Genomic DNA, 27,805 nt, shown 5'->3' with positions numbered 1-27,805 from the left:
AATCGCTTTGCGATGATTGGTCCCCTGTTTCGCTTACCGATCATCGCAAAGCGATGATTTTTTAACAGCTGATTGGCGGTTCCAAAATGGCCGCCCACTGTTTTCTGGGACAGATTCCTCGCTTACCAGGCCACGAAAGTGGCCGCCGTATGGAGGATTTTCACTTAAAGGTGAGTCTGGAGCCCATAGGAACACATTGAACGGGTTTCAATGCATTCCTATGGGCTTTTTAATATCGCATAGTGACGAAATCGCTTTGCAGTGATTTTTGCTGCACCGATTATCGTTGCTATGCGAGGCACCACTGTATGTCCAGTCGTATGTTATTGGCAAGCTGTATAAGCTGAGGAAACTGATTATTTACTGCATGACTAGTATCAGATAAGTTAAAGCAACACAGATTTTCAAAAGTCTCACAACCGATGTGATTATGCACCATGAGAGATAACCCAATGCTGTGCGGTTGTCTAAAATAGCATCATGTAGTTGTCATTGTTCCTGATTCAGCAGGGCAATAGCAGTGGAAGTGCAGTTAATGGCTGTAGCTAAGGCATATGCAATGTTGGCAAGAGTGCGAGAATTACGAACAGCAAGGCCAGGAACGCCAACAAGCAACACAGCCAGCGAAACACATTCTGCTTTGGATAACAAAGTAACATTACCATCACAAATACTATCAAGAGACAAGCTTTCTTGTCTCAGCCGAGTCGAGGACTTCTGCAAGGCAAAAGGTTGCATTAAGTTGATTATTAATCTACTAAGACAGCATTGTGTTTCTGATAGATTGGCTGGGATGTAGCTAAATGCTGACCACATGTAAAAAAACATCCTGTAGATAGAATGATATGTGCCCAATTATAAGAATTGGTGACAGCATGTGCACAATTCCATGTGGCTTTGATTGTAGAAATAAATGTGTCAGCAGAACAGTTGACTACCCCGGCACATGAAGTGTTTTCATTAGTTGCTACAAAAGGGGTGTAGAGAGAAAAGGCATCAATGGGTAGTGTTTCTGTCATTCGCACCCAGTCAGGAGAATTAGTATATTTAATGACAGTGGCATTAAACATTGACCTAACCAAGTGTCATTAGCAATGTTGCAAGGTTATTTACTGACAGGAATTATGCAAGTTCTCAGTAATCCATGCATAGCATATGCCTCCTACAGGCAGAAGTGAGAGACATTCACAAATTCTGCTAACCTTTCCCATAAGTTAAATTGCAGACGGGCATGCAAATCCTCTCGAGCCTCTGTGACACCTATTGGGACTGCTCCAAGAATGAGAACACAGCACAACAGTGTTACAGAGTTAGCATTCAGTTGCGAGATAATGGCTGCTAGAAACGTTTCAGGCGTTTCCGGGATCTGCTGCTGATTTAGAGTTGTGGGTTTTTTTTTTTTTTTGCATTAGCACTCAGCATCTTTATCATCCCCCAAGTAACTTTGGGCTGAGTGCCTTCAGGTCGGGCCGGGCGCTTCCAGCAACACAGTCATCTGGTACGGCTCCAGAGCCATCACTGGGTTGAATTCCAGAATCGGGTTCTGCAGGTTGTGACACCAACTCAGTCTTCCCATGATATGGCCTCACACACCAAGCTGGGATCCACAAGGGACCTGTGGGAGTAAGCACAGCAGCATAGCCACAACCCCATGTTAGTAAAGGGGCTGGACCCTCCCACTGAGGGTCAGGAGGTTGCTTATAAGTCACCAGCGGCCATTCCATGGGGATTTCTTTACGAAAGTGTTTCTCTACTGGAGACAACTTATGCTGACCTGCAGGTACAGTTAAATGATTAAATGTGAATAATGCAATTGATACTACATCTGGAACATCTTGGGGCTTGATCCCTTTTTTTTTTGTTTTGAAAGGAGAAATTTAAAAGAGCACTGTGCTCATTCTGCAATAGCCTGCCCTGTGCAGTTATAAGGAATACCATGGAAAAGTACCATTCATTGCAGAAAGTGGTAAAGGCGTGAGAGGTATAGGCAGGGCCATTGTCTGTTTTTAAGGCTTGAGGCCAGCCCATAATTGCAAAGGTACGTAAACAATGTTGTATGACATGGCGAGAGGGGAAGTCCAGATGTATCCTGAATAAATATCAATAGTTAGATGAACATAAGAAAGAGGAGCAAGGGTAGGAACATGAGTGACATCCTCTGTTCCTCTTGGGTTAACAGCATCAAAAGGAAAGGAAATGGGACATGCAACAGGAAGAGCAGGAGGAGACAATGTCTCGAGCTTGAGAAAGTGGAATGGAAAATTGCTTATGAAGTTGTTTAGCGCTCTGATGAAAAAAGGAATGGCTGTCAATAGGATTGGAAAAGAAGGGACACAAGGAACGAAGAGCAGAGTCTGCACAATGATTTTCCTCCAAGATACCATCTTGAAATCCAGTATGAGATCAGATGTGAGCTGCAAAAAAAGGTTGTGATCTAGCAGCAAGGAGGTTTTTTAAAGTCAAAAACAGGGAAAATAAGGAAAAGTCAAGAGCAGGAGAAAGATAGGCATGTGACATAGGAGTGAGAATGTTAAATACATATTGAGCGTCTACAATGAGATTTAAAGGCTGATCTTGAAATATTTGAAAGGCAAGCATGACAGCCGCCAGTTCTGAACATTGAGAAGAGGTTTGAGTAGAAGTAAAACAGGATTTCCAGGTTCCGGGAGGTTGCTGAATGGTAATCACACCTCTGATAAGTGCACCATTGGTAAAAACAGAGCATCAGGGAGAGGAGTAGCAGAGAAAAGAGAGGAAAAGTGAAAGGGTACTTGCTGAATGAATGTTAAGTGAGGGTCTTTAGGTGGATTAAAACATATATAACTAATATAGTCTGCAAAAGCAATTTGACAAGTTAGGGATGTAGACATTAAATGATCATGGTCCGCTTTGGAAATAGGTAAGTAACAACACAAAAGATCCCAACCTGTGAGGTGTTTGGTATGTTGGCGTTCTTTGATTACAAGGTCTGTAATTGCATTTAGAATGGAGTAAACATTTTGGGGAAGAGTGTTAGATAAATAAAGCCACTCTGCTACAGAAATGGCCTTGTCAGACTTCAGGCTACACAACAAGCCAATAGGCAGTTGGGGAGTGTTCAAGATAACCAGCTGCAAGGGACCAAAAGAGGGAATGCGGTCAACCATGGTATGTTGCAAGGCTGCATTAAGTTGATGTATGGCATGTTTCATAGCCTTGGTGATGGCTTTGGAGTCAGCAGGAGACTGATGTCCCCGGAGTGCATTAAATAAAGGTTGCAATTCAGGAGTAGAAAGGCACAAAAATGGACAAGCCCAATTTAAGTGCCCGAGGAATTGTTGTAACTGCACTAATGTAAATTGAGATGGAGTTTTTAGTTCTGGTCAGAACAGAGAAGATGTAGCTTGCAACAGTTTGTGCCCTAGATAAGGAAATGGAGGTGTGGTTTGTATCTTTTCTGGAGCTATGTGAAGGCCTTTTTTCTCTAAGCAGTTAGCTAGAGAATCATAGACAGTAGTGGGAAGGGATTGCCCCACCACCAAAATGTCATCCATGCAATGATATACAAGCAATATGGGATGTTCCAAGCGAAATTGCTGTAGGGCTAGATCCACAAAATGTTGGCATAAAGTAGGGGAATTCAACATTCTCTGAGGCAAGACTTTGCACTGATATCTTTGAGTAGGTTGAGTACACAGGGACTGTAAAAGCAAATTTTCCCCTTGTGGTGCTAAAAGAGTAGTGAAAAAACAGTCCTTGAGATCCACTATCATTAACTCATAGTGTTGGGGTATCAAATTTGGATTAGGTAAGCCACATTGCAAAGGGCCCATAGGTTGAATGCACTACGAGGGTTGGTAGAAGGACCCATCCATGTTAATGGAAGCAACAACAATTGAGCGATAGATTCACCCACAGGAATGACTTGCATTATACAGTATTAGACTGGGTTTGAATAATTAGAGGTCTTTAAAAATCTCCATCAATGACGCCTGGTACAAGAAATAAACTCTGTGCAGAGAACAGGGGAGAATGAGACCCACAGTGTCTTTGGGTATTAGTCCATAATGTGCTGTTTTGACTTTGTAGACAGTGAGAGGGAATTGATAGTCAACTTCTTCGGCTGTGATCAAATCATGACCGGCACTTTTAATAGTAGCAGGTCGGATTTCTTGAACTGGGGTAATATTCACTGAGTTCCCCTCATTTGACCCAGGACTGGAGGACCACCTGACTTGCAGTTTCCTGGCACTGGAATAGACCGGCATTGATTGGCCCAGTGATAGCCTTTTTGACACCAGGGGCATTTTTAGAAGGGTGTTTATTATTTTGGGTGGGTTGATCTACATTCCCTTCTGAAGTGCCCTTCCTTGCCACAGGAAAACAAAAGAGGTAGCCATGGCTGTGGCCAAAAGCTGTGTCTTGTGAGTTTCTGTTCCAATATTCTGATATAATTTTAGCATGGCAGCAATGTCAGTCTCTGGTTTATTGTAAATAGCCTGAAGGGCTGTTTTACAATCCATGTTAGCATTTTCAAATGCCAACTGTTTCATCAAAATATCAGCAATCTCGGTATTCTCCACCTGCCGTTCAATTGCTCTTTGCAATTTGTTAATGAAAGACATATAGTCCTCTGTAGGACCCTGATACAAATTGGCAAAAGGACCTAAAGGGGTACCTTTGTCTGGGATTTTTAACCAGGCTGCTCTAACAATGTCACTCACTTGTGCCAATCCCATTAGGGATGGTAATCTGCTGTGCCATGGTGAGAAAGAGTCCATCTCCATTTAACATTTCTAAATACACAGCAATATTGTTTTGTACGTTGTCCATGGCTAGAATAGCAGCAGCATCTTTCCATTCTTGCATGAATAATACGTATTGCGCAGGAGAGAGCTTAGCTTTAACCAAGACTTTCTAATCAGCTGGAATGAGGTTTCCATTTCCTCGTAACCTCTCAACTAACCCAAGAATAAAATTGCTATGGAGATCATTTTCAACTACACTTTTTTTCAACTCTTTAAATATGGCAAGGGAAAGACTATCACGAACACAGTCCCTGATTTTTACAAACCACAGGACAAACAGACATAAGGGGGAGGGCGGCAGTAACATTCTCTGGGTTTCCTTGGGCCATAACATCAGATAACATCTGGTGCATGGCTGAACGAAGGGGGAGAAGAGGAAGGGGGGAGAAAGAGGAGAAGGGGATGTTGGAAGAGTGGCAGGAGCTGTGTAGGAAGGAGAATTGTTTCTATTTTCATGGAGATCTGGTGGCTTAGAGGGTGGCAAAACATGAGGGGCTATTGGACAGTTAGCTAAAGACTGGGTTAACAGAGGGTTTGCAATCTTTGAAATTTCATCCCGGCAAAGATGCCATGTATGGAGAACTTTAACTGGAGCAACAGGATCTTTGTGAAGTTTATTCCAAATTTTATCCTAATCTGAAAACTTAAAGCTGCCCCCTTCTGAGTACCAAGAACAAAAAGTACTTATTTCCTTCAGTAAATCATCTACTGAATCAGATACATCATGGTGATCTTCTCTATGAAGCAAATAAATCAAGTCTTTCTTGTGTTGTTTTTGAAGCAGTGTAAGAGTGTTTCCCATTTTTAACTAATAATACTCACCGGGATCCAAAGAGGATGCGAGGACGCGTCTGGAGCCCTTGCCGGGCGAGGTGAGCTGCTTTGATTGCCTCAGGCGATGTCCCTGCTCAGGCGCCAGATGTGGGTGATCATGGAACAAAGGACGGTTAATTGCTTTAGAACAAAGAAGTCGACAGCATGGATGTCTGAACCAGTGGAGCCTACAGGCAATGCCCTGAGAGCTCTTTTATTTACTTAGCAAGATTACATAGTATGTTGTTAGAATTCAGATAGGATACTAGTTACCTAGTCATAACCAGGATTGGCTGAAATAACCCTTTGATCTTATGCTGTACCTCTAAGCGAAAGGGCAGAATAAAGGGTTACCCCATCTGCTGGCAGCTGCCGCTTCCTGCCAGGAGTGTATACACATCACTGGAACAGAATGCAGCTACAACCTTTAAGCAGAAGTTTCCCACACTCCTTGACAGCATTGGCTGTATGTTGTTGTGGCAGCAGCTGGTCTCCTTCATTGTGTTTGAATCTTCTCACATCTCTCTTTGTATCTTATGAGACTTTCAACAATTACTTCACTTATTTACTTCCATTATGCAAGTCTCAAGGGAGACTTGCATAATGGAGGAAAAGCACTTAGAACTCAGTCATATTAATTTTAATACCCTTATGGACTTGATCAGATAGCATTTGTCCCACTGTTTGGTCCACTGTAGGGATGATTAGGCTCCCTCTTTTTTCCAGCGATCACCCAATTTAACCACTAGAGAAAACCAAACCATCCCCAGAGCGGCCCTGCCTGCACCTTACTGAGTCCTTGTCGTGGGCTTCAACATTTTGGGTTTGGATGGGATTGCTCTGGTTTGGTCCATTCCCACCCCCTAGAAACAGCCTAGTCCACTCAGTGGGCTCCGTGCAGCTCATGTATCCAATGGCAGTGACATCATGGAAGTAGTCCTGCCTATGCTGCCCTGCCTCTCCCCTCAGCCGACCAGTCAGTAGCTCAGTAGGGGAGACTTGTCTACCAGCATCCTCACCAGAATGGTTGGCTGTGGGGAAAGGCATGGCAGCAATGCCTTTGCAAAGACAGCCGGGGTGGGGGATCGCTTGGGTCCCCTTTCCCTTATTCGGCCCTCAAAAATGTGTACCATATATGATGTGGCCCTAATGCTGAAAGGTTTGGAGACCCCTGCTATTGAAAAACAGGTAGCTACAAACACCCATTAGTGGACCTCAGACAGTTTCACCCATTCCTGTGATCCCCACATCCTCAAAATATATTGTTTCAAAAATTGTGGGCTTTTTTAAAATAAAAAAGCTTCTTTATAGTCTCTTGTAAATTTTTAAAATAAAATTTAAAAGGGGGAAAGGATAACTGAGGCCTTCAAATAATTTGCCTCCATACCCCATAGAGAGGGCACAATGGGACTTTTTGAGCCAAAAAACTAGTGCTTGTAGGGCTGCTGGAGGCAGGAACAAGTTTTTAAGCCCTTGTGAATTTGTGTCAATTACAAGCCCTGGATTTTTCTTTTTACAATTGTTGATTGTAGAGGATTAAACCTTTTGTCTTGTAAAGCTAACATGTTTATTCAGAGAATCAAAGAAATCTATTGCTCCTGCTTTATTAAAGGAAAAGTGAAAAATATTTAAATAAATGAAGGTAAGGGTAAATAAATAAATGTAGAAATTAGTGGTTTAATTATATTTTGTGAATTATTATTTAGTATACTATATTGGAGAATAAATAATATTTTATGAGAAAAAATAAAGTCAACATTTTAAATTTTAAAATCTGCAGCAAGTCCTGTAATAATGTAATCTATTAAATATTAAGGGGGAAATGGGAGAAAAATAACTAATTAACCATTTTGTCTGCACCGCTTTCTGTTTTGGCCACTCTGCCATGGGAGCATGGCCCTTGAGTAGTTAATCAATCTGAGAAACAGCCATTGTTCGTGCCAAAATAGATAAGCCCCGATTTAAAATATTGGTCTTCTTGAGATCCATGTTCAACTGAACTTGTTAACATAGTACTATATATTTGAAAGGTGTCACTATACTACAGCTTCTTTCACTTTTTGCTTCAGAGTCAAAATTATATCTTCTGGTTTGATAGACATCCTAATTGTCAGGAATTACTGGCCACTAGAATAGGACAGAGAAAGTTAAATGAAACATGTGGAAGTCATGTGATAATAGATCTGGCCTACATGAGAGGCAGGAGACAAAAAGCTGTTGTTCTGAGAACCATGTTTACATACACTGTCTGCAGGGAGCTATTATAACGTATTTGCCTGTTCTTCTAGAATCTACTTTCCCCATCATAGGTGAGTATCAGAAGGACTGCCGTGGATTGTGAGAGGAATGATGCTGATTGTTACTCAGGCCCTATCCTGAAGAAACCCTAATTTCAGGAACAGGGGAGTTAAAAGCGGAACAAGCTAGAAAAGGGAGCAAGAAAATGGTTCAGATACAGATCTGGCTCCAATATAGAGAGGAAGTTGCCTGGAAAATGGGATGCTGGGAGTGACAGAGTAGCAGTAGTACAGGTATACACCAGGGGGCAATAACCAAAAGATCTTCCCTGAGATGGTGAAGACATCAAGCACCAGTGTTGATAGCAGATATTGTATTATTTACAGAATATACAGGTATATTTACAGCTAAGTCTTTTGTTCTCAGTTCCAAAGTAATGCACAACAGTTTCCACAGAGTTTAGTGGATATATCAGAGTCAATGTCCGGTAAGTAAGTTCAGTAGTTGTAGATCATATGTTCCGTCCAACTTGCCAGAATTCCTCTTCAATACCAAGCACGTAGACATGGCTTTCTCCAGAATTCTCAGGCACAAAAACATGACGACTCTTCTCCACAAACACACCAACAGCATCACCCACAACAACCCACAGATTGTGTGTGCTTGTTCTGCTAGTTTTATCCCAGTATTGACCAATCCTATGATTGCACTCACAGCTGAAACAATCATCTCAGCTGTATATATCCAAGCTTTGCTTCACTTTACAATACTGATCCTGACAATACTTATTGTCATGTTACAAAACTTGATTTAACAATTCTATCCAGGTTTAGCCCAAACCTGTCACTTCATGATTCTGAAGCAGCTTCTTTGAGCCCATATCCATGGGCCAGTATGTAGATGGATACATGATGTATAGACTCCTGGAAATTTGTTGTCCCATGAGCCTGGGTTGTTCTTTATTCAGAGATAATGTATGTTGCCTAGGGTTACGTTAACCCCTAAGAATTATGGAGCAGTGGTTCTCAAACTTGGGTCCCCAGATGTTCTTGGACTGCAACTCCCAGAAATCCTGGCCAGCACAGCATGTGCTGAAAGCTTCTGGGAACTGCAGTCCAAGAACATGGGGGGCCCAGTTTGAGAACCACTGCTATAGAGAACTGTCTCCACAGCTTTTGGCTCCACCATGTAATTCACCAATGAAGAACCATGTTGTTGCTAGGCACAACATAGGGAGGAAGGTAAAGAAGCCAATCGGAAAGCAGAAAATTTTAGGGGTGTCAGTGGAACAAAAAGCCACTGCATCCTGAGAAAAGAGGTTTTTCTCCCTTCAACCTTTTCCCTAAGTCTTAGATCCTGGTCCTTTTCCCTGGAAAACCAGGGGAGGAGGACTTGATCTTTCCCTGACCCATTCTTCTCCCAACCACTTTCTGGGATCTCCCACCTGGGAGCTAGAACGATCCATCTGGCTTGATAAGGATGAGTTCTTCACAACCTTGCATCCCTGCATTAGATTAGATAGATAAAATATTTAGGTTCCCTTTTAGTCATACTGTATTTTGATTTGCTTGCTGTACTAGCAGAAATAAATTCTGCTTCTAAAAGTCAGGACTGGAAAGAGTTTAGGTAGTACTACACCATGGGGATAGGGATGTGGTGCCACTGCAGGTTAAACCGCAGAAGCCTCTGTGCTGCAAGGTTAGAAGAACAGCAGTCGTAAGATCGAATCCACGCAACGGAGTGAGCTCCCGTCGCTTGACCCAGCTACTGCCAACCTAGCAGTTCGAAAGCCTGTAAAAATGCAAGTAGATAAATAGGTACCACCATGGTGGGAAGATAACAGCGTTCCATGTCTAGTCGCACTGGCCACGTGACCACGGAAACTGTCTTTGGACAAATGCTGGCTCTATGGCTTAAAAATGCAAATGAGCACCACGCCCTAGAGTCGGACATGACTGGACTAAATGTCAAGGGGAACCTTATGCCATGGGGATAACCAGTGTACTGGAGTGGTTAGATCGATGGACTAGAACTCAGGACACCTGGGTTCAAATCCCTGTTCAGACATAGAAACCCACTGTGGGTGTACAACCAGATACACTGCTCCTTAAATATCTCACTTAGCTTGAAAGCCCTATTAGGGTCACTGTAAGTTGTTTCCAACTTGACAGCACATAACATATGATATTTCAAACAACCACTTATTTCATAGGTCTAGATTTTACGTGTCATGGAGATTTCATTTAAAGAGTTAGTTTGGGATTGAATATATTCAGACAACTTCAGTGAAAGCAGAATCATAGTCTTCTTTGTGTGGGAAAATTTATGTAATAATCAGTTTGATTTTGGTGAATCTTACCATTTTCTTCATGGAATATTGCTGTTCTGATTTCTACTTGAAAACACTTCATTGTTTTTGAACTAACAAAAGGCATCCATAATTTCTCTTTATTTATTTTTTGTGCTAAACTGAAATAAATCTTCCAGTTAATAATACCTGTTAGGGGCCTTGTGTTATTTCTGGCCACATAATTACTGGGATGAAAAGGACCTCATTTTCACTGAGGACAAAAGAGCCATACACATGGAGAATCAGGAATCAAATGGTTAGGAAAGACACTCAAGTAGGCTTAATTTATGAGGGCCTGATTAGTCTGGAGTCACAATGGCAGAGCACAAGCACAAGCCTGTTTCCATATATGACACAGGCCTAGAGTATCGTACTCTAGAAGTTTATTCTTAAGCCTGTCTCATGATTCCAAAGGATACGGAAACAAATATTTTCAGGAAACCAGCATAACTGAAAGCTGACATATTCATTCTCAGGCTGCGACACAATGAAAAGATGCAAATAAACAATTAGGAAACAATATTTGCAGTTTTTATTGCCGTGCACTGGGTGATATCTTCTCACAGGCAGTACACCCAACTAACCCAATCAAATCCATGCATATTTTTTTCGGGGGGGGGGGAAGCATTCTAACATCCTAAAGTGATTACAAATTGGGTGATTCATAAGTCTTTCACACTGCCTTTGACTGAGGAGAAAGGAATCTCTGCACCATAAAACTGAGCTTTCATGAGCAGCTGCATTTCCTCTGTGCCAAGTGGAGATGCGGTAACTAATCCAGAAAATGAACAGAGCAACCGTCTTGCAGGATAAAAAAAATTGCTTGAAAGCATTCAGCAAGTTCACATGGGTCTCTGAGTAAAAAGATGGCAAGTATTCTGTACTCATTTCTCTAGATATTAACATCAAGACTGCAGCTCTCCTCTGCCCCACACTATTTGGCAAAGCAAAATTCCTGCAGTTATTCCAAAACTGAATGTTTCCATACTTACACATGATTATCACAGGAACTGTGGGAAGAAATAGCCTGATCTCTTCAGGCTTCATGCTGATGCTGGTAGAAAGGAAGCAACAGTGAATGATCCCACACGCCACTGGGATCCATTGCAGAGACTTATGTTAGGACAATGCACACCCTGCTTGGAGGGGTGTCTATATCAGTGCATACACATCCTAAGGGTGATGTTTAAAATACTAAAACCACAAGTTTCCAAATTGTCCAGGGGGAAAACACACACAGAGAGACTTTAATTGTAGCACAATCCTTGCAGGACTGCAGCTTAATCAGGGTGTGATCTCAAGCCTCAGTTCAGACCAACTTGTATAAAAATAAATTGGGCTTATTGAAACCTGGGAGAAAAGTTGACAACACAACAGTTAACAAGTAACCCAGGCTGATGGCCTCCATTAACCCTAGTTCAGCCTTGATCTCTACAATGCCCTTAGATAACTTCACTAGGGTATGAGTTCTCTAGTGGTTTTACCATAGAGCACCGGGGGCTCTGAACCATGGGACCCAGAGAAGCAAGGATTTATAGACCCACAGTGAGAACAGGAGATATAGCATATCAGTGGTTGGTTCCCAGTTTGTCCTATTTCTCTGCCATATCACTGTTCCTCTTGCTGGTGGTGGAAGTGAGGCATCTGTTGTTGTGGCCTCCGGCACCACAGTTCCATTAGGGTCAGCTCTCCCTCCTGATTTCCCACCCCACAAGAAGTCTGAGGCTCAGGCCAGGCACCCCAGTAGCTGGTATGAGGTAAGTGAGGAGTATGGTGTTTTGGACCTTTGCTCTTTGGTACCCTCAATTCCACCAAGTCTTCAGGCCGAGGATCAATCCTTGACCACAAAGTCCCATTCCTGGATCGGTTTAGGAACTCCACTATCTGCCTTTTCCACATAGGTTTTCCCAGCACCTCTTTTGTGTCGTCTCCAAATTCCCTCCTTCTGTATCTTACCTCCTCTATCACCACATTGGACATCTTGCCTGTGAATGTGAAGCTCTTTTTTTCAGCTTGTTCTGCTACCTCTTCCAACACTCATTTTATAGTTCCCACCCCCAGCTTCATTCTGCTTCTGCTTTCTTCCCTCGATAGTGTCCCCATTTGCTTTGGTAGAGTAGGCTTTGTTTTGGGAGAATCAGACTGTTTGCACAGCAGATTCTCTGGGCCCTCCTCAGGTAGAGCCTCCAACCAGGCCTCAATTTGTGTGGTGCCTGGTTTCTGGCTTTTCCGGTTTTTGTATCTCCCAGTAGAGCAGGTACATTGTGCTCTTGGGCCCTGGGCTCGGGTTGTATAGCCCACCAGTGGCATCTCTGCTGACTTCCCCTCTCGGAAATTTAAACATTAATGCAAACACACAAGTACCCACTTCATCCTGCTTTTCAATGTGAACCTTCTCAGTTTTTATCTGATATCAATTAATAATTAGAGCATATAATTGAATAAATATGTACACAAAGACAATTGTGAAGGATTTGATAGGGAGTGGAGTTTAAAATGCATCAAGTCTACTTTTGTAGAAACTCATTGGGCAGAAACTTTTCGAATTTGAAACCATCCTAATCCCATTTCTAGTTCATTGGATTTGGATGCCTTCAGGTGTTTTTTTAAATGATATTAATTCTTACACATAAAAAAGCAAATAGGTTGTCACAGCAAATAGGTTGTCACAGAACTGCTGGATAGCTCACTCTCCTAAGCATCTGGCTACAGAGCCAGAGGATGGGACCTCGATTCTTCACTGCGCCTCCTTGACAAGGGCTGAACTTGATGATCCATAGGGTCCCTTCCAGCCCTGTAATTCTAAGATTCAGCTTTGATTCTCATACTTTCATAGTCTGCATCACAGATGTTTTTTAAAAAAAAAAAAACATGCAAGCCTTAACAGATATTGCATAATTAAAAGCTTTAGCTTGTACTCTTAATCTCAGTTTAGAGGCAAACAAGTCAAAGAAAAAAAAGGCAAAACAGAACTACAAGAGTTCACAGTATGTTTAGGCAGGAACTTGAGGGAGGAAAATGTGATTTCTTCACTGTTCCAACATAACTACCAAAGGTTCACATTGTGACTTGACTCAGTTTTAGAGCAGACTGAGAAGAGATGAACCCATGATTAACAGCTGCTCATCTTCAACAGAGAACTGGGAGTTAACAAGCCACTTGATAATGAAAACTGGAGGATGGCATCTTGGTCTTAAAACACATATAATACATAGGCGCCGATAATCGGATATCATGGAAGCATTGAATCCACAGCATGAACTGTACTGCTGCTCATGGTTCCTAAAGCTGCAGTATTTATTTATTTATTTATTTATTTATTTATTTATTTATTTATTTATTTATTTATTTATTTATTTATTTATTTATTTATTTATTTATTTATTTGTATCTAGTATGAAACTAGATAGACAGTAAAACCCAAATGAAATGGAGGCTATCAGCAACAGTTAATGGCAGAAGAGGCAGGGAAGTTTACTTACTAAATTGTGAATTACAACAGACACACATTTACACAGAACCAAATAGCTCAATGAGTTAGGTATCTTGCCGTGAAAATAAAGCTCAGGAAACGCAATCCCCCACTGTGCATCCCTGGAGAACTGAACTGAATGTTCAGAAACAATTATTTTTGTCTTGGCCTTGTTTACTAATTAGCAGTCTGTGTACTTCTTCCAAATAGTCTTTAAGTGAATATTCAAGAGAACAGCCTTAGGTATGGATTCTTCCAGCCACTCTTGGCTCATTTATGGAACTTTAATTTGCTGGCCAGTTATTGACTCAAATGAGATTTTGTCTGTATGGAATAAATGCCATAGATTGCAACATATACTAGTAAGAAATTAAAAAAGGGAAATGTTAAATAAATTGCAACAGATTATAACTGTGTGGCCTGTCCATGGATCTGACAGTTTGAGTGCTTGTTTCTTAGAAAGCCAGAACATTTTATATTGATTTGAGATAACATATGTAATGAATGGTTCCCCAGGATAGGTGGGGAAAATATAAGGAATGAAAACCGCAAATGTGGATCTTTCCAATTACAGTACAACCACAAAACAGTGTTATCCATTCAGTTTGTATACATCAAGAATTTTGCCCAGCAACTGAAGCTCAAAACAGGAGTGGGCAAATTTGCCTTTCTCCAGATGTTCCTCTCCATTGGCTATGGCCCCCACTGCACTCTAGTGTAAGGGATTTAAATAGCTAAAGAGAAGCTTTAGCAGGACAGTCCCTGGTTTGTCCTGTACTCATCAGGGCACCTATTCAATTCCAGTGATCTCTTCATAAAGGTAGCCTACAAAGAAGACAAAGCGCAATACTGGCATCAGAGAGTTGGGACCTATTTTCGCAGGTGTTGAATCTGGAGCATTTCAGGCATGTTTGTTGTGTTTCTGACTGCATTCTACAGCTAGGACTTTTGACTTTGTATTCCCAAGGGTGAACTTTCAAAGAAGAATGGCCCCTTTTCCTATTCTCTGCCAGGCAGGACATTCCTAAGGGGGGCAATTCAAAATGCAAATATCCCAGCAGGCCTCATCTATGTCGGGAGGAAGGCCTATTGAATACAGAAAGGTATATTGGCTGGTTAAGTGTGGACAGTGCCCAAGCCTTACCAAACGACTCTGTGGACGATATACTGTAGTTTAAATTAGGAAATAGGGCTGAGTGAGAGGAATGAGGTGAACGCTGACAGGTCTCAGGAAATGCTAATTGCAACGTGCCTTTTTTCAAGCCCCGAGAGGAGTTTTGTCAAGGGCGGGGACTCGGCTTTCCTCGGGCATGTGAAGGCTTTTTTTTTTTTTTTTTTTGGAAGGGGGAGAGAGCCGGCCAGCCAGGTGAGCTCCTCCAGGTGCCCACTGCCCGCCCCGCCTCTGTATAGATATGCCGATGTCGCCGCGGGCAGAGGCGGAGTCCGTAACCTCGCTTTCCCCTGTTCTCGAACCGCGCCTTCCTGGGCGTCTTAAAAACAGGTGGAAATGAAATAATTTTGGGATTTCCTCCAATGTCTCCGACGAGCACCGCAGGCACGCAGCGGCGTCTGAAAGGAGGAAGGAAAGAAGAAGCCAGCAGCGACCGACGGCGACACGTAGCAACTCGCCATGGCCGAACCAAACCCGAAAAGGCTCAAGAGCGGCCTGCCCTTCTGCGCCGTCCACCGCCAGCAGGGCCGCCCGCCCGGCAACCCGGTGAAGCAGAACTTCCCGCCCGTGGTGGAGGAAGGCCTGTGCGGGGTCACCAGCGCCGTGCTCGAGGTCGCCTCTGTCTTCCAGATGCTGGTGAGGCCGCTGCCCGCCTAGCAGCCCTGCGCGGGCGGGCGGGCGAGCGAGTCCCTGCCAGCCTTCAGGCTTGTGCCCTCGCGGGGCGTCTTTGCAAGGGTAGCCTCGCTTTGCCGTCGCGGAACTCTCTTTGGGGAACCTCTTCGTGCCCGGCTTTCCGAAGGACCCCTTAGTGCCCCCCTCCTTCAGGATCGTCGACCTCTTCTCCCCCACCCACCCCCCTTCTTGCAGGGTTGCTTCTTTCCCGGTTTCCCTTTTACTCCGGAGCGCGCATGGCTCGATGCTTTCCCGCCATCCGCGTAACTCGTCCGCTGAAGCCTTCCGCGGAGACTCATCCGTTGAGAAGCAGAGCGGCGTGGCGTGGGGTGCGGGTGTGAAACATCGAAGGCGGCCTCGGCGTGTGAACGAGCCGTCGCTTGAAGCTCCCGCCGTGCCAGCAAGGAATAGGCGGGAAGGGTCTGGTGCTCAGACCTGACAGGAGTTTAACCTTTCGATATGGGAACTCTTTCAAGTTGTGTTGTGTGCTGTGGCTTTGCTGTGGCAACGGAATGACTTTTTCTAGTCAGATGTCAGGCGCCTTAAAAAGCATTCCCAAGGCTGAAAAAAAGGGTTATGATGGGGAGCTGTGGTTAAACTTTAAGCTTCTCTTCTGCCTGATACAAATTGGTGACTGGCTCCCACCACCACCACCATATTGGAACCATGTCCACGAGTGTACTTTGGTACACAGGAGGTTTTGTAATCCCCATCCCATCCTTCTGCTTGTGTACACATGCTCACATCCCATATGTCTGTGTGTATGTGGCCAAGTCAATTCTGACTTACGGCGACCCTTTCCTGGGCTTTAGGTACAGAATGCAAAGAAGTGCTCACCATTCCCTTCTGAGAATTCTAAATATTCCATCCTGTTTCCTCTCTCTTCCATTATTAGTCATGCAACTTTGGGCACTCTGGAGTCCTACCCTGGGTGTTGTCCTGTTGACATGTCTTGGCCTCGACCAATACTTCTTCCTGTTAAACCTTGTAAGAGGTTAGGTAGTTGAACAGGACTCTGCAAGAGGTTGATTTCATGCTGAAGTAACCTTTAAAGTCATTAACATACTCAGTGTTGGAATGTGGTAGAAAAAGAAATATTGGCCTTGTGGCCATTTGATGATGGATGGCTGTGTGTATCTATCCTGTGTAAACAGATATTTGTGTGTTTGTTTATTTAAAATATTTATATGCCACCTTTCTCCTAAAGGTTCCAAGGCAGCTTAAAATATTAAAAGAAACAAAGTTAAAAGCTATGTATTTATTAAAGTATTAAAAAGCATTAAACAGGTATCATATTAAAACTCATAAATAAGAGTAATATCAAAAGCTCAAATAAAAACAGAATAATATAATCCCTTTAAATGCACCAAGTTAAAGATGGACTATGCTGCCCTGATTAAAAATATGAGTGCAGTTCCAGACGACAATATGCTCAGAATAAGAAAACTAAATTTTGCTGTTTAAAAAAATCAGTGAAGAAAGAAAGGGTTTTAATAGCAGTTAACATCATCCATACTCTCTGCAGGTATGGGATGTACTTGAGCATTTGTTGGAAACCAGAATGAGCCTAGATTTGTTTCATGTGCGTTGTTAACGTTTTGCTTCATAATTAAATGTTGTTCAGACCTTAAGGAGTGCTATCATCCCACACAAGTAAGAGGCCGTCACTTGTTGCATCTATTCTGTCCCCATAACAAAGGAATAGGCAGCCTGGGACCCTCCAAATGCCTGTGACTATAATTCCCATAATGACTGAGTATTATTCTTGCTGTCCAGGAGTCATGGGAGCTGTAGTCAGCTGGTTTTATCATTGTTTTATTATGTACTGATGCTCCAAATATAAATTGTCAAATCAGACCCCAATCAATTTAGGTTGCTGAAAAAGATTTTGAAAAAAACTGTAGTCTCTTGCCTAAGAGGTTTCTTAGGCAAGTTTCTTTTACTTTCATTTTTTTGCACAAAAACTTATGTTGGTGTGTCAGAAAAGGAAATTTCTCCTAAATTACTGAGGAGCTAGAAACATTGGGACAGTAATTTTTACTCCTAAAATCTAGAAATGTTCTTGAAATGTTCTGTTTTACTCTGTTTAGTACTAAGTAAGCATTGTGATCATGTGTATATTTCTAGTCTTATTGTACATATATACAATATTATACTTGTATAACACTACCCTGTATATGGGTGTTTTATTTTATTGTAATAGGGAGAAATCTTCAGTGATTCCAATATGGCTTTACCAAATGTCTCAAAATTCTTCCTGGATCAGGCCAAGGAAGAGAGAGAAGTAGCAGATGCTCTGGTACAATACCAGCGTGTCAGGGGAAGCATTTACTGCAGCAGAATTATCACGGTATGTGGCAAGAACATCTCTTAGTCTTCTATTTCACCTTCAATATTTGCATTTTTAAACACCTTTTTGTGCATTCTGCATGTATATGCTTTATGTTTTGTCAGTTCTACTGCGTTGTCATTTTTACTTACTAAGACATGTAGCACCAGATTATGAATTGTCCACTCAGAAGCAAATCCTTATCCACATCACTTTCCCAGAAACCTGGCGAAGATACAACCTAAAACATGGATGAGGACCAGGTGTTCCTGGGCTGCAGGTCCCATCACCTCTGTCTAGTGACTGTGGTGACCAGGACCAACACTGTCTGGAACCCAACATCATCTAGGATCACCAGCTTTCTTTCTCTGACAGAAGCACTCTTTTAAGTTGGAACTGTATTCTTCTCTAAATATATTTGTTTATCATATTTGTATCCCATAAGTCATAGAATCATAGAATCATTGAGTTGGAAGGGGCCTATAATGCCATCAGGTCCAGCCCCCTGCTCAGTGCAGAAATCCAAATCAAAGCAGATAAGATAGATGGTTGTCCAATTTTCTCTTGAATGTCTCCAGCATTGGAGCACTCACCACCTCTCGAGGAAATTGGTTCCATTGTTATACTCCTCTAACAGTTAAGAGTTATATTCAGCCTAAATCTGGCTTTAAGTTTCATTACTATTTAAAATTTTGTGGAATAAGTTAGACTGAAATATAAGAATTTTCCATTTGTACTAATGCAGAGGTAGGCACAAGAAATCTAGCACTCCATTGCCATTCCTTATGCAGCAAGAAACTGTTGAGATTATTAGGCCAAAATATTTAGAGCACCAAAGGTTTCCCACTCATGCTGCACTTATGAATGCCACAGCTAAGCAAGATTTTGAATTTTCAAATCTAAATGAACCACACTAGCATTGTAAGTAGTAGCCCAAAAGACAAACAGCTGAAAATAAGGAGAAAGCAACAGTTCTGTTTATTATGTGCAGTTTTTGTTCTTTTCTTTATGATTCCAGAAACCACCGAATATGTTATTAAATGGTGTGGCACCAGCTCTGGAAGTAGCCTTAGTACAGCTGAAGACAGTGACAAGCTATTTTGAAGAGCTTTATACCCTGAGTATCAAGTACTCAGATCCTTGCACTGCAAGCACGATTAAGAAGCAATTCCTCAGATCCAAGAGCAAGAAGATTAAGTTGATGGGAGACCTTCTAAGCAACGCTCATAGGCTTAGGAGCACTCAGGATGGCAGAGGTGGCCTGGAGAACTATCTGATAGAATGTTCGTTGAAAGAACTAAAGATTGGCCCTGATTCAGAAACTCACTGCGATCTCTGTGTACCACTTCAGAGATGTACAGGAGTTGCAAAACAGCTGCTTCTGTTGCATCAGGAATTTCCACAACACAGGAATAATGGAAGGTCCAAATACCCAGAGCTATATTGCTTCCTTTATCAACCTCGGTGGAAAGGTTTGTGTGAGGCAAATCGAAGACAGGAGGAGAAATGGCTTTAGATTGTTCGGTATCATGAAGCATCCCAAAATTTCTCCTGCATAAGTCTCTGTATCTTGATACACTGATTGTGAAAGCAGAGTCCCTATAAACAAGGAAACTGTACAGTCACAGCTTGATTATAGCTCATTATTTTCTTGGTTATACCACATTTTTAAGGACAGTATTTAATGTAATAAAAACAGTGCATCCACAAAACCATGGCCTTGTATTCTGTTCACTCATCAGAATAGTTAGCTCCATACTCTGGTTCTGAAGTCCAAATAAATATAGCAGATGAGAATTTTTACTGTACTTATAAGCATACACGGATACAGAGGAAGAGTGTGTACAACAGAAGGATTAAGAGATGTTACAGGGTAACCAATCTACACAAAGAGTTTCCATATGTGGTCATACAGAGTTTCTATGTTGGATTTATTTGCATCTAGTAATGACAATTCAGTGTCTAAAAGTTGCTTCCTAAATTTAAAATTCTAAAATTTTATTTCAGTTTATTCCAAGAACTAGGCTAAGCTATGGAAAACATAACTAGAGATCAGCAAGTAACATTCTACTCACAAAAGTTACCATCCACAAAATGTGGATGAGGTGGTGCCTCCTACAGTCTCATCAGGAGTTTTAGGGAGACATGGAAGATAGGAAAGGGTGAAATAGCAAAATGACCTCCTCTCACCCACCTCTTTCACAAGAGGAAGACTTCACAGGTTGCAGCCCCTTCCAAGAATGAAGGACTACACTGGATCCAGCCTGTCTTCCTATATCTCAGATACACTCAGACATTAGGTACACTTGAATAAAGATGACAAAAATAAGTGAAAGATGTTTTGTCCCCCACATGAAAACAGAGGACAAATTACTTTCTTGTAAGTCTTAAGGTTAGTAAAGTTAAAGTTATCCTCAGTGCATATTTCGATTTATAGAGAAAATATTTCATTGGGGGGAAATTATATTTCTACATAGCACAATGTAAGTGTAATGAAATTATTTTTACACTGAATGTAGATGTTTCTATCTACAGTAGTACTTTCAGAAGAGCTTTGTACTACACAATAAATATGCCTGATAGGCCTAGGGTGATATTCGTTTGTACTTAAGAAAACAAGTGAAGTGTTCTTCCTTTGCACATTTTCCTGAGGAATTGTGGCCATTAACATGTTTTGCTGAAGTGAAGAAAATATATAAAGGAGTTAAGTCGCTTCAAAAATGAATGAATCTTCTTGCATCAAGATAGAACATTTTCACCTTAAGAGTCACATTTTGTGTAGAATTCACAAAGAACAAGGCCTACAGGATACGTAAGCATTCCATGACACTGTCACCTGAAGTGTTGTAAACAACACCATGCACATTTGGGGTGTTTTTTGTTGTGGTTGTTTTTATCCCAAACATTTAAAAAAAAAATGATTGGGACAACCATTTCATAACAAATCAATAACTTTTTGCCATTGGAGTATTTTGTGGCACAGCCAGTGTAGTGTAGTTGAATAGAAAATATCCCATAATGTAGCAAAACCATGTCGAAACAATCTGGCTGTCAGTAGATTGGTTTCATTGTGAGGGAGGAGGTTTTGAAAACTCGGTTGCTTCACAAGATACAAAAAAATATAAATAAAGGAAGTGGACGTCCATTAAACCCCAAGCCCACTGCTAACACTGAGTACAGTACATGGAAATTCCGGTGGGGTGAGAAAACAGCTCAGAAATCCTGATATACACAGGGGTTAAGCACACAATGATTTGCAGACAAAGTGATCACCCGTATTTGTCTCTCATTATGAGCCTGCTCAGGTGTTAAGGTCATTGGGAGAGGCCTTTCTTTCTGTTCTAACACCCTTGCAAGAGCATTTGGTGAGGACACAGGCAAGGACCTTCTCTGTTGCTGCTCCCAGACTTCAGAACTCCCTCCTCCTGCAGGGGCCAAGACTGTCCCTGTCTTTGCTGTCCTTCCACAAGCAGGCAAAGAAAGGTAGGCTTCTTCTCAGTGACTGGCTGCCTGAGTGGAGGTTTTAAATGGATTGTGCCTTACTGCTTTGAATGTGTTTTTGATGTTGCTTTTGTTTACCATTGTGGTGTGTTATCTGTTCGATCCTTTTAAGTATTTGTGTACTCAGTTATTACTTTTAAATATTGTCTTGTAATTATGTAAGCTGCCTTGAATCTTTTAAAGGAGAAAGGCAGGGTAAAAATATTTTAAATAAATAGACAAAAAGCAAATAATAGGGACAAGTTTAGTCCCATGGTACCCAGTGATGATGTCTCTGAATGCATCCTTTTGCTTTCTCCCATATAAGTTAATTCCTCTCAAATGTAGGGCTACAATCTTGTGCACACTTATCTGGAGGTAGTTCTTACTGAAGCTGGTGTGAATTAATTCTGAATGGATGTGCATGTGGTTGCACAATATATAAGGGTGTCCTGTGGTGCTTAGCATAATCCTTCATATTCAGAAGCCCTCCATCACAACTTTATTCCTGAAATAGTTCATTTTGCCTCTATCTTTACATATGAGAATTCAGTCACGTTAAAGTCCGCATTCTTGATGAAATCATATTTAAATTGTTCTAGTTCCAACATCTCCAACCTGATGCTCTCCAGATACGTAGGTTGCGATATAATTCACATCATTCCTAGCTATCACACAGTCCAACATAATTCGAGAACAGTAGGTTGTATAAGACCAAGGATATCCATCTGCAGTGTGCAGTGGCCACTGTCAATTAAAAAGTGGCACATTTCTGCCTGCGAACTCAAAAAGGATACCTTTCCAGTTGCTACCTGGCTGGATAGTTCAGTGAGGTAGGCATCTGGTTTTGGAGCCAGAGGTTTTGAGTTTGATTCCTCATGGTGAGAGGAGCTGGCCTGTGCTGCCCTGTGCAAACTGCACAGTTCCAGGGCAACTCCAGAAGAAAGGTATGGTAAACCGCTTCTGAGTTCTCTGTACCTGTAAAACACTGAAAAGGGTTGCCATAAGTCAGAATTAACTTGAAGGCACACAGTTATTATAATTAAGTAGCACATGACTCCTGGACAGCCAGCCCAAGATATGTTGCTGCCTGAAGACAAGATGGCACCCCTTTCCCATTCGAAGTAGTTAACCTAGCTGAGCTAGCAGCTAAATCATGCTTGAAAACTTGTGATTAGCCACACCACAGTTTGCGTGCTGGGAGCAATGGTTTGATATATAAGCTTTGTTCTACAACAGAGGGAAATAGTAGAAAGCTGCTACCCTCTGAATCTACCACAGGAAGCAACTGCCCCCCTCTGCTAGTGGTATGAGCACTATGGACACCACATAGGATAAGAAGGGCTGGTTTTAGCAGTGGCCTTGATGTATCTTCTCATGTTTTGATAAGAGGTTTACCAGCTAGGATAATAGATTGGTCTGGCCAGGAGCCCTTCCCAAGTACTCACTTCCCAGACAGAGACATGACTGTACTCATGAGCAGACAATTCCAACCAGGAGGAAGGGAAACTGGTGCTTCACAGGCCAATGTGTCATGTCAATTGGCCATTCCTATCTTAGTCCAAGGAAAATAACTAAGGTGGTCACTCAAGCTCAGATCAGGAGACACCAAATCAGATATACAGCCTAATAGACGTACAGTATTTGTTCCTAATCTGTATCTAGAGTTCTGAACAATGTAAGGCTAAATAAAAAGACAAAAGACATTCTGGATAAAACCATGTTGTTCTCTGCCTTTTGTCTAATTGTTTGAACTACCATTCTTGCACATTTACTTTTTCACATGCATTTATTTTTCCCTAAACAATAGTGGAAGCTAGCTATTATCAATGCCCACTGTAGTAACTTTTATTAACTTGACATGATTTTTCACAGGACTGTCAAATACAGAGTGCTCACATCAACGTGACCCTGCAAGGGAAAAAACTTGCATGAATATTGCTAGGACACTGCCTAGAAATTATTCCTACTCCTCCTTAACGCCCACCTTTGCCTCCATCTGTTTGATTTTTTAATTAATTAAAAAAAACAATAAGAACAATACTAACATAAAGTATGTATACATACATGCCATGCAGTAATACAAAAAATTCACCCCTGTGGCACCATCACCCTTCGGGACCAGATGAGAAAATGTCTCTTTTCACCCCATTCCACTCCAAAAATACATTGATTCTTCTGCTGGCTCAGGATCTCTCCCTTTTACAAAAATATAATTCAAATATGGATTCCATATGTCTTTAAAATTATTATATTTTGTCATCCCCCTTCTTACTTTTATTTCACATGTTAGCTTATCATTTATTGCTAAACTCCACATTTCTTTATACCAATCTTCAAGATTGCCTTGTTTGTCATTTTTCCAAATTTTGACAAATATTAATCTTGCTGCTGTGACTATTATAACGATTAACTCTTTCTGTTCTTTTTAAAGATGGTCATTCTTGATTATATTTAAAAGGGCAATAATTGGTGATATTCGAATATTATTTCCAATAATTTCTCTAATTTCTTTAAAAATCAGTGCCCATTCTTTCTTTCTTATTTCACAAGTCCACCACATATGTAAATAACTTCCTTTTCCCTTTTTGCATCTCCAGCTTTGAGATGGCACATTTTTATTTATAATATTCAATCTGCCTCCATCTGTTTGAGGAGACAAAGGAACAGCCGACTGAAAGACAACAAACAAGCTCAGTCTATGAAATAGTCATTTTCTTTAGAAGGAAATTCAGCACATCCTTTTCAAGGACTAATGGATCTTGCCTCTTTCACTCTAGGTTTCCAAAGAGAGCCTTCCTCAGCTCTTATAATCTACCTTTTTTTTTTTTTTTTTAGTTTAGAACTCCCCCAGTCCCTCCACCAACACTGTCTGGGGATTCTGGGAATTGTAATACAGAAACAGTGTTTCTAAGCTCTTTTCTGGTATATTAAGTCAGAGGACATCAGATATCTGAGTAACTGTATTTGAATGGTTTCAGATATGCTATATTTCCTTTCAAAAGCAGCTGGAATATATAATTATAACTGTGTGGGTTGGGGGAGTCAATAATGGAACATACTGGGGCATATCACTTTCAGTCCTGGAACGACAAAAGGCAGCAGTACAGAATCAGAATTGCATTAAGCCTAGCTAGTTTTCAGTTCTTTAACTCAGTATTTTAAGATACAATTCAAAATAGAAAACATGACTACATAATGCGCCTGCATTCGTACTCCCATCATATTTAATATATTAAATATGAAAGGATGAAAACTTTAGTGGGAGGGGTCTATAGTAAGAAATTTTCACTCTCTGCAGTACAAAAAATTAACCTTTTAAAGCATAAATTTATCTTCATCAAATAAGATTTCATTTTAGAATGGACTGAATTTTAATACTTATATCAGCTGCATGAATATGTTACAATTGTTAATAATACCTTCCAAAGCTCAATTGCTCTCTATGAATTGGGCTTTTAATGTCATTCCACAATTTTATTGATGACACTGATAAGCTTGCAATACAGGCACCTGTATGTATAATTGATATAGATATGGAATTTAAACCAGTAATGTGAATAAACTGGTCTGCAGGCTGGTAATGCCAACATGAAAGCCTATGATCTAAACACAGGAAGCACCTTATCCAAAATTCTGGGTTGATGCACTCCTTCCTACCTGGATAACAAATCTGAATGCCATCATGATTACCCTGAAGTAAATTCTGCCAATGGTGCAGTGAAGCCAGAACTTGTAGGGCTTAAGCCCCAGGCCTTTCTCAGTAACAGGAACTATGACATCACACATGCCCATCAAGCTTACCAATTCCCTCTGCCTTAGCTACAGTAGTCGTTGTTGATAAGAGAGCTGTTAGTTTCTCCCAGAATAGTACATCATTGCAAGCTGTCCCTGCAGTAATTGTAATGCAAAGTATTTGGTCTTAAATTGGGAATTAAGAGCCATTACCTTTACAAAATAACTACAGTTAATTTGTTAACAGGGTGCAATCCAGGTGAGGGTTGATAAAGAGTTTGTCATGATAAGCATATAGAACTGTAATAATCTCAGGCAAATATCCTACTGCATGGGATTGTTGTGAGAGAGAAAATGTTAAACCTTCTGCAGGCTGCCCAAAGTGTGTCTCAAAATACCTTTTTGCTGTGGAAGAACAATAGGGCAGGACTACTGGATCCCCTGGTAGTGGTTCCCTATAAGGCTTTGGTTGTGCATGTGGGAAAGTGCATGTTACACTACTGGACAAGCATCTGAACTAATCCAGGAGGGCTTTTCTTATGGCCACAGTAGAGTATTGCATTGGCCAACTGTCCATAAGACCTGCAAGTAGCATCCTTTGAACAAGGCCGTCATTTAATTATAGTATTCTGAGCCAGGAATACCAAAAAAAAAAATCTTAGTTTGCTTTCTCACACATCTGAACGTTTAAAACCTCAAGTTCTTTCCATCCTGAACATGAAGACATTTGTGAGTTGCGATCATTCTTATCCAAAATGAATTTAATAAAAATTCTCACCCCCATTCTGACTACTACTAAAAGCAAAAATGTAAAGAAGAAAATGAAATCCTTAGCAAACCTTCATTTCACCTGTTCTCTGCCAGATCGATTTAGGAAGAGGGAGCGCCCCCTAGTGGCCGGTAAGTATCAAGCACCTTGAAATAGTGCTGATCACCAAAGCATAGATAAATACAGTACCCATGTTTGTAACCCCTCAAAGAGATTCCAAACGGGAATGTCTTTATTCTGAAGTCACTTTGTGTACTTATTCATCGTTTAATATCTGGTCTCTTCACAGCAATGAGGGAATTATTTGGGGGGGGGTTTCCACCTGAATCTATATTCATTACTTACTATTTAAACATGACAAGCATGTGATTTATTTATACACATATAGATGACTAAAATAGTCGGTGACAATATACCACCAACTAGCTGCTTCTGCATATAAAAAAGTGGATGCCTGCACAAGCTATATCAGAAGACATGGGAAAGAAAAGTAGAAAAATGCATCCGTCTTCTTTTGCAGTGGGTTGAACTAAAAAATAACAATGCTGATTACATGAATTATATTGGTTGCAGAGCCAGAAGCTGAGAGTTCAATTCCCACTGTGCCCTCCTAACAGGGGCTGGATTCAATGATCCATAGGGTCCCTTCCAACTCTGCATTTCCTCCCTGTTTCACCAAAAATAAGACCTAACCTGAAAATAAGCCCTAGTATGATTTTTCAGGATGCTCGTAATATAAGCCCTACCCCCAAAATAAGCCCCAGTTGAGTGAAAACCTGCCCTCCACCATTGTGCAGCAACCAGAAGAAGAGGACAGGACTGTATTTGAATAAATGTAGATTGTTGTATGTGAGAAAAAAAAAACATCCCCTGAAAATAAGCCCTAATGCGTTTTTTGGAGCAAAATTAATATAAGACCCTATCTTATTTTCAGGGAAACACGGTAACATCATTATTATTTATTATTATTCTTTATTTATAATAATTTACCCCACCTTTCTCCTTAAAGGGACCCAAGGCAGTTTAGAGTATCATTATACTTTAAATATTTGCATTGATACATAAATACTGGGTTTTGCACAACATAAACAGGAAGGAAAAATATTGCAACATGTTAGGTAAAGGTAAAGGTTCCCCTTGACATTTTTAGTCCAGTTGTGTCCAACTCTAGGGGGTGGTGCTCATCCCATTTTCAAGCCATAGAGCCAGCGCTTGTCTGAAGACAGTTTCCGTTGTCATGTGGCCAGCGTGACTAGGGAACGCTGTTTTACCTTCCTACTGAGGTGGTCCCTATTTATCTACTCGCATTTACATGCTTTCGAACTGCTAGATTGGCAAGGAGCTGGGACAAAGCGACGGGAGCTCACTCCGTCGCGTGGATTCGATCTTATGACTGCTGTTCTTCTGACCCTGCGGCACAGGCTTCTGCGGTGTAGCCTGCAGTGCCACCATGTTACTCTTCTTCAATTGTTTTTCTAAATGTGGGCATGGACTCTTAAAAGCCAGCCGTAATATTTAGGTGTACAGCACATCAACATGAGCAGTATCATTGCCTCCCTGAACTCTAAACCCAACAAATGAATTTCTCACTTGCTACTGAATGATATAAAATAAAAATGATATAAAATAGTATAAAAAGTGCAATGGCATGGCTGGAACTCCCAGCAACTTTCCTGAAAAATATACAAAGTGTCTTAGGCTGCAATCCTATTTGTTGGAATTTGATGGAAGTAAATCCTATCAAACCCACTGAGTCTTATGTCTCAATTTGCAGTGGAGGTTTATTCATTGTATCAGTGGTTCTCAATCTTGGGTATCCCGGGTGTTCTTGGACTGCAGTTCCCAGAAACCTTCACCATCAACTGTGCTGGCCAGGGTTTCTGGGTATTGTAGTCCAAGAACACCTGGGTTATCGAAGTTTGGAAACCATTGCAGGTGAACGGAACCTATCTCCAGCCAGATACTCCTGCTTGTCTCCCTATGAACTGA

General features: G+C 41.3%; 1 protein-coding gene across 1 annotated transcript; it reads left to right on the top strand.

Annotated features, from left to right (window-relative positions):
• Positions 1–25,855, top strand: LOC110088807 (ferritin light chain). Its single transcript, XM_020811343.3, has 3 exons — positions 1–15,467; positions 17,707–17,853; positions 18,851–25,855. Exons 1-3 carry the CDS (start codon positions 15,291–15,293, stop codon positions 19,346–19,348), a joined length of 822 nt encoding a protein of 273 aa, XP_020667002.3. The 5' UTR covers positions 1–15,290; the 3' UTR covers positions 19,349–25,855.
• The last annotated feature ends 1,950 nt before the right edge of the window (positions 25,856–27,805 follow it).

The sequence above is a fragment of the Pogona vitticeps genome, chromosome 1 (genome assembly GCF_051106095.1).
Source record: "Pogona vitticeps strain Pit_001003342236 chromosome 1, PviZW2.1, whole genome shotgun sequence".
Classification (NCBI taxonomy): domain Eukaryota; kingdom Metazoa; phylum Chordata; class Lepidosauria; order Squamata; family Agamidae; genus Pogona; species Pogona vitticeps.
The sequence above is the reverse complement of the archived record's forward strand: the minus strand, read 5'-3'. Positions and strand labels throughout refer to the sequence as shown.